Below are 8,152 nucleotides of genomic sequence, written 5' to 3'. Positions count from 1 at the left end.
TTAAATTGGATTATTATCAAATTGGATTATTATTCATCACCATGTTTTAATTTAGGATAATTTTTTTATCAAATTGGTGGATTATTCATTAAATTGGATTATTATCAAATTGGATTATTATTATCAAATTGGATTATGATTCATCACCATGTTTTAATTTAGGATAATTTTTTTATCAAATTGGTGGATTATTCATTAAATTGGATTATTATCAAATTGGATTATTATTCATCACCATGTTTTATATTAGGATTTTTTTTTATCAAATTGGATTATTATTCATTAAATTGAATTATTATCAAATTGGATTATTATTCATTAATATTAGGTTTTATTATTCCATATTATTTGTATAATTACTTAACTTTTTACAATCATTTTCTTTACTTTGTATTTAATTCTTCTGTAGAATAACTTTATTATTTAGGTTCTCTTATTTTTATCAAAAAATAATTGTCTAATTTTAATGAAAAATAAATATAGGTACGTTTAAGATGTCAAGTAAACGTGATCCAGCTTGGGAACATGGAGACCCAATAGACGGAAACAAACATGGCACAATTTGCAAATATTGTGGTCGGGTAATGAAGAGTGGCGGAGTGACACGACTGAAGTATCATCTTAGTGGATTAGATCCATCAAAAAATGTCCAACGATGCGATAATGTCCCCCCAGAAGTGAAGGCATTCATCAGCACATTATTAAAAAATAAAAAACAGCAGAAGGAAAAGATGACACAAGGAATGGAAAATATTCGAGCTGGGCTACGGGGAGAAGTCTATGGCCAAGCGGTTGACAGTGATGAGGATGACGATGAGGACGAATGTGATGATGACATGGGACCTGAAGAACGACGCAGTTTGAAACAAGCATTACGTGCCTCCAAACAGTCAGCATGGGAAAGAGAACACCTTCATAAAATTCCTAATAGGGGACAAGGTTCCGGGACAAGTGGTGGTGCACAAATGAGACGGGGAGGCAGTCTTAGAGAATCACAACCAACACCACCAATAGCCCCAAGTTTATATAAGTCATCCAACGCACGTCAAAAGAGTGTTTGGAGTTATTTCAAGGGAGGTAATGTGAAGGAGGGAATGGGGCGTCTAATTAGCAAGTTCTTTATCTATGAAAATGTCCCTGCTGCGAAGGCTTCATCACATCATTTCAAAAATATGGTAGTGGGATGTCAACAGGCCGGTGTTGGAGTACAACCTCCCACTCCCTATGAGATAAGAAACAAATATTTGGATATGGAGTATAAAGACATTGGCGAGTATGTTAACAAGTTGAGGTCAAAGTGGGAAACTAATGGTTGCACAATCATGTGTGACGGATGGACCGGCCCGACCAGATTATCTATCATCAACTTCATGGTATACTCCAAGGGCAAGACAATTTTTCTGAAGTCTGTTGATGCTTCAGACCATATAAAGAATTACAAGTATATTTACAAATTATTGAGGGATGTAATCATGGAGGTGGGAGAGCATAATGTTGTCCAAGTCGTGACCGACAACGGTTCTGCATTTGTCAAAGCTGGAAAAAAGTTAATGAAGCATCATAATGTGTTTTGGACATCATGTGCAGCACATTGTATTGATCTTATGTTTGAGGCAATGGGGAAGAGAGAGAATGTTGCTACTGTGATCAAAAGAGCTAGAACGATCACTAATTATATTTACAATCACGGTTGGTTGTTGGCAAAGATGCGTGAATTTTGCAGAGGAGAAATTATTCGTCCAACTTCCACTCGATTCGCCACCAACTATATTGCATTAAACAGCCTACTCAAGAAGAAAGCAGGGTTGAAGCAACTATTCACTAGTGACGATTGGGCCAACCACAATTTCAGCCGCTCAAATACAGGTCGTATGGTGGAAAGTATAGTGCTTGATCATGCTTTTTGGAGTCAAACAGAACATGTGTGTCAAGTGTTTGAACCTCTTTACAAAGTTTTACGGATCGTTGACACAGAAGTGTATCCTACTATGGGGGCTGTATATGAGTTGATGCGTGTAGTGAAGGATGAATTGGAAAGAAAACATGGTGCAAGGTGGGTCGTAAAAATAATTGAAGACCGATGGTATAAAACATTATACCACGATTTGCATGCAGCAGGTATAAATTATGTCATAATTTGCAATTCATTTCTTTAGTTGCATAAGTATTATTTATCTTATTAGAGTATGTGTTTCTTTGAACAGCATATTATTTGAATCCCCGATACCAATATAGACCCGGTGTTGGAGATGATGGTAACCTTATACGTGCTGTACATAATGTATACAATAAATTAGACCCTGCATCACCAGCAGTTGGCCAATTTGGAAATGAGGTACACAATTACTTAAATTATAATAATTACTTTGTTGGATTAAACTAACACAATTTATTGTATTCAGCTAACATGGTTTAAAGATGCAAGAAGAACATTTGGAGAACCAACATCAGTTGCTGCTCGAACAAATATGTCTCCTAGTGAGTATAAACATATTTCACTATAAGTTTATAATAGAATTTGTTGGAGTTATTAGGCTTATCAACATTATTTTTCATTGTAGCTGAATGGTGGATCATGTATGGGACCGATGCACCAACTGTGAGAAAGTTAGCAATAAAAGTATTATCACAAACGGCTTCCTCATCTGCTTGTGAAAGAAATTGGAGCACCTTTGCACTCATCCACACAAAGCAAAGAAATAAGTTGGCTCATAGTAGCTTGGAAAAATTAGTTTATTGCTACTACAACATGAAGCTTCAAATTCGAGATAAGGAAGCAGAAATCGATCATGTCGACCGTGGTGACCCACTAGATGTGTTTGATATTGTTGGTGAAGATGATGATACGGAGGGTAACCAACTTTTTCAATGGATTAGACCTCTTCATTTAGATGATGATGAAGGCAACCCAGCTCCCAGAGTTGCTGAAGAAGCACGTAATGAAGGGATAAATGTAGAAAGAGTATTAGAGGAGGAGGTGGGATCTAGCAGCGCTGACTCTTTCGAAGAACTTTTGCAGCCAAGACCAAGCAACACTGGAATTCCACCTTTTTCCAATCCTACACAACCACAACATCGTGCTGATACTAATGATAGCTCTAGTACAAGATCAGGAGACTCACCTACCACCGGAGGTGGGAATGATGAAGGACATAGTGGAGCTGGAGGTAGTGGTGGTGGATATGGAAACTATTATGGACCACCACCTCCCGGATATATGAGCCCCTTCACTGGTGAGGCAAACTTCACGCATGCAACCCAGGATGATGACCATGGCAGTAGGCGGGCAGGACCAGGAATTGGTGCCATAGGGAAGGACTATACTCGCAGAGAAAGAGGCAAAAAGATTTTGTCAAGTCAAGAAGATGACTCGTTATCTAGAACTTCAGACTCTGTTGGATTGGGAAGTAGTAACTATGGTTATCCTCATAACCAACCATTTCCCTACCCTTCATATCCCATTCCTGTTGGGATGGAATCGAGCGACTCATGGAATCAATCCCAGCCTCAATCTTCAAATGATTTTTCTTATGGACAACCTCAACCAATCTCGGATCCATATGGGTGGCATATTAACAATTACATGCAAAACTATTTTGGGGATTTATCATTTGATAACTACTCTTCACAATACACTCATTCTACACATAGAGATGATGAAGATAGTGACAAATTTGAACCTCATAGGAACTCTATGTGGTTCTAAAGTGTAAAATATTGTACTAATTCATTATATATAAATGATTATGGTGTGTTTAGACTTCTTTCATTAATTACTACATATTTTCTACACTCATAATGTTTGTCAGATCGCTATATAATCAACTTGATAATGTTAAATCCATCATGCAATGCATTTCCTTCCAATTTTTTGTGATAAACTAATAGATAATTGACTAAATAAACATCCTACAAAGTTTCAATAAAAATTTCCAAGTTTTTCTTACAATTTTCGTGGTTTCCATGTAATTTTTATCGATATCGATATTTTACCGATATTTCCATCGATATTTCCGTGTTTTCGAACTACCGATATTTCCGATATCACCGATATTTTCTTCCTTGACTGTAAGTACATCGATGTTACTATTAGTCAATAACTACATTTCTCAGAAGGATCTAATTCATTTTCATGTAGGGCCTCTAAATTGTGTGACGTTTTGATTAATTAACTACTATACTATAAACTTATAACAACAAATGCTCCATGGTAAGACAAAAAGTGAAATAGTACAAGAAAGGAAAGAGATACGTATTGCTCCTTTTGCCAGGGAGCTTTGTCACTGTTTAGTTAGGTGGGCAAAATTTCAGATCTTTTGGATGTTGAAAGTTGAAAGTAAATCCAGGTCGAAAAATTAAGTAATCTTGCATGTGTTTATAACAAAATTAAGTTAATTTTTGTTATATTGTCAATTTATATTAATATTAGAGTATGTTAATTTACATGTTGAGTCTAACAGTTCGCGTGTTCTCACGTCACTCAATATGCGTTGTTTACATGTTAAACTTAAATGATCTCACACGAATTTCAAATTCTGATTTGACTGCCGTGGAAAATGAATTCTTATGCATACAAGCCAAGAATATTTCGAGGAAAGTTTGCTTAAAGAACCAAGGTAATTCCTCACTTTAAGTACTGTGTTTGACTAAATACGCAATATTTTTTCTGCGTTTGACTGTGATAACTAGAGTCTAGAGAGAAATCATGATCTCAAGAACTCAATGATGTTGGAAATTTTGAATAGAAATTTCTTATGTGGGGTTTGTCCCACATTGACCATTCCCACAAGGTCTCCACACTTTATAAGGTTTTATCTCTTATAGAAAGTGATTGGAAGATAGGCCTTGGAGAAGAAAATTGGGATCACCCTTGGGGTTGGGCTTTTGGGTGTATTACTTAATTGGTAATTAATATATAATTAATTATAAATAATATATAATTAATATATAATTAATTATCAAAAGATGGGCCTTGGGGCTCTTGCGCTCGGGCTCTAATAATTAAATTATTTAATTAATTATTTTTCGGATTTAATTAATTATTTTTAATTAAATTCGAATTTAATTATTATTTTTTTATGAAAAGACTCATCCTTTCAGATGAAGTCTAAGAGTTCTTTTTTAACACAGAGAAAAGCACCCCTCTGAAGAGATGTCTCCCAACAGTCACACCTCATTCTCATACCTGTTGCAAACAGGCATCCATCTGCTATATATACATCTATCTGCATGGCATTTAGAACACAGAAAATAATCAACTTCATCTTCTACATTCCTAAACCTTCTTACTGAGAGAACCACACTAAATTCGCCAGAAGTTAAATTGTCCGGTGCTGGAATTTTAACTTGATCGTTGAATCGTAGTGAAGCAGACGTCCGTAGAACTACAAGCACAGAGTAGGGACAAAATTTCTGTTTCAAGGACATTATGGTACGCAAGCCTCGATCTTCAAGTTGTCTGTTTTTATAATTTGTATTCTAGTTTATATTCTGTTAATTCCTATTGCATTTATTATTTATTAGCATATATAAATTATCACAGATTGTTGACATATATCCAACAAATGATCCATCAATGAAACAAAAATGAAGAATAAGAGAGAGAATGAGGTTTAGATAGAGAAAGAACTTGGAGAACAAGTTGCATTTTATTGCAATGAATGAATACAATTACAAGTGGTTATCCCACTATATATATGGCCTTAGAATTACAGCTGTTACCTTTTGACAACTTAACCACTAAGCTAACTAAATGATGACGTGTACAATTCTAAGCTAACCAAATGCTAAGGTGTACCATTTAGCCAAATGCTTAGGTGTCTTCTGTTAATACTCCCCCTCAATCTCAAATGGGGTAACCCAGTCTGAGATTGGAATAATGATGAACAAACAAAGGACTGTGTAATCCTTTCGTTAAGAGATCTGCAACCTGAGCTTCTGTAGGAATGTACTGAACCTCCATATCACATTTTTGTACTCTTTCACGAAGGAAATGAAAATTAGTATCCAAGTGTTTAATCCGAGTGTGAAACACTGGATTAGAACATAAGGCTAATGTGGACAAATTATCACAATGCAGCAAAGGAGTAGAAGGAAAAAACATATGAAGATCCTTAAGAACCATTCGAAGCAATATCAGCAACTGCACTAGCCAAGACATTATATTTAGCCTCCGTTGAACTTCGAGACACACTGCCTTACTTCTTAGACTGCCAAGAAATAGGATTATATCCCAAGAAAATAACATATCCAGTGGTTTATCGTCTAGTATTTATGTCAGCTGCCCAATCAACATCACTATAAGCAAGCAATTTCAATTTGGCAGTAGCTGAATAAGTAATCTTACAATTCAAGGTACCCTTCAAATATTGGAGTATGTGCTTCACCAAACAGAAATGAACCTTAGTAGGAGTATTCATAAACTGACAAGCATAATTGACTGCATAAGTAATATTTGGCCTAGTAAAGGTCAAATATTGCAAAGCACCAACCAAACTCCTATAAATTGTTGGATCAGACAATGGTTCTCCTTCATCCTTCAATAACTGTGTATGAGGTTTACTAGGAGTAAAACAAGGTCTACAATGAACTATACCGGCCTTAGTAAGGAGATCAGTAACATATTTTGACTGACTAATAAAAATATCCCCATTCTCCCTGTAACTAAATTGAAGTCCCAAAAAATAAGTAAGTCTACCCATATCCTTCATGTCAAACACAAAGGCCAAATCATCAATTACTTGCTACACTAACTTTGGAACATGAGCCAGTAATAATAATATCATTAGCATATAGAAGAATAATCACCACATCTCTGCCACTGAACTTCACAAACAAGCTTGGATCCGAGTGAGAAGACTGAAACTCCAAAGTAGGAAGATAACTAGTAAACTTTGCATTCCAGGCTTGGGGTGCCTGTTTCAAACCATACAAAGATTTAAGAAGTTTGCAAACATGATTAGGATATCAAGGATCTTGAAACCCTTGAGGTTGCTTCATAAACACCTCTTTTTGTAATTCACTATGCAAAAATGCATTTTCACGTCTAATTGCCTTAAATCCCATTTATTCATAGCAATAAGAGATAAAACAAGTTGTATTGTAGTATGTCGAACAACCGGACTAAAAGTTTCGTCATAGTCCAAACCTTGTTCTTGACTATACCCTTGTGCAACCAGTCGAGCCTTGTACCTAGAAATCTTCCATTCTTGATCTTTCTTGATTTTATACACCCATTTGCTGCCTATAACATTTTTATTTTCTGTATAAGGTACAAACTCCCAAGTCCCTTGTTTGTGCAGTGCATTGAACTCTTTTGTCATAGCATTCCTCCAATGCTCAGATACAACTGCTTGTTTATAATGAGAAGGCTCAAAAGAATCATGAATATCTAATACAGAAGTGAAACCATAAAGGACTACATCATCATTATGTGACTAAGGAGATAACTGTATATCAGATAACGATACATGATAAGCTGCATAATTCCTTCTCTGTATTACACCACTTTTCAACCTTGTAACCATATTATGTTCAGAATAAACATATACTGCAGTACTAGGTATAACAGTGGTTGAGACATCATGTTCATTATCTAAATGAGTGATGTGAGTATCAAATTGTGTAGGTGTATGCAATATCTCTGGGGAAGAAGAAGATACCTGAGTTTGGGAATGAGTATAGATAGGCAACACTTGAGAGGAAGAATGAGTTGATAGTGGAGTAGTAGCTTGAGTAGTAGTTTGTACTGAGACACTGTCTGAACTTGCAAAGACACTTAAACTTTGAGAAGACAAAGATGGCACTTCCATATTCTGACTACACACATAATTCTCGGACAACTGATCTGTGAACTCATTCGAATGCCTTGGCAAAACAACAGGCATTGTTCTAATTGACAATCTTTGGGAATTGGAATCGGCCAAAGATGAATTAGATGTATTGATGGTTGTAGGACAAAGAGCCTTAAAGGGAAATCTACTTTCATCATGTATTACATGCTTACATAACAACAGCCTCCTTGTAGTTCTATTGTAACACAACACCCCTTTATAACCAACTGAGTATCCTAAAAATACACATTCATCATTTCTAGCTTACAGCTTATTAGCATTATAAGGTTTTAAGTAAGGGTAGACAGTCATACCAAAAA

At 35.7% G+C, this 8,152-nt stretch overlaps 1 protein-coding gene across 1 annotated transcript; it reads left to right on the top strand.

The window, feature by feature from the left end:
- Positions 1-1,754: 1,754 nt before the first annotated feature.
- On the top strand, positions 1,755-3,773 carry LOC139191064 (uncharacterized). Its single transcript, XM_070811538.1, has 4 exons — positions 1,755-2,118; positions 2,205-2,335; positions 2,403-2,478; positions 2,562-3,773. Exons 1-4 carry the CDS (start codon positions 1,872-1,874, stop codon positions 3,704-3,706), a joined length of 1,599 nt encoding a protein of 532 aa, XP_070667639.1. The 5' UTR covers positions 1,755-1,871; the 3' UTR covers positions 3,707-3,773.
- The last annotated feature ends 4,379 nt before the right edge of the window (positions 3,774-8,152 follow it).

The sequence above is a fragment of the Malus domestica genome, chromosome 14 (genome assembly GCF_042453785.1).
Source record: "Malus domestica chromosome 14, GDT2T_hap1".
Classification (NCBI taxonomy): domain Eukaryota; kingdom Viridiplantae; phylum Streptophyta; class Magnoliopsida; order Rosales; family Rosaceae; genus Malus; species Malus domestica.
Note: the sequence above shows the minus strand (reverse complement) of the source record. Positions and strands in the feature narration are given on the sequence as shown.

Bases quoted from the DNA above. Each gene is read 5' to 3' on its own strand.
- LOC139191064 (XM_070811538.1), top strand. From the start codon at position 1,872: ATGGTGGAAAGTATAGTGCTTGATCATGCTTTTTGGAGTCAAACAGAA. The intron at 2,336-2,402 runs GTACACAATTAC...TATTGTATTCAG, and splicing joins TTGGCCAATTTGGAAATGAG to CTAACATGGTTTAAAGATGC. The intron at 2,479-2,561 runs GTGAGTATAAAC...TTTTCATTGTAG, and splicing joins TCGAACAAATATGTCTCCTA to CTGAATGGTGGATCATGTAT.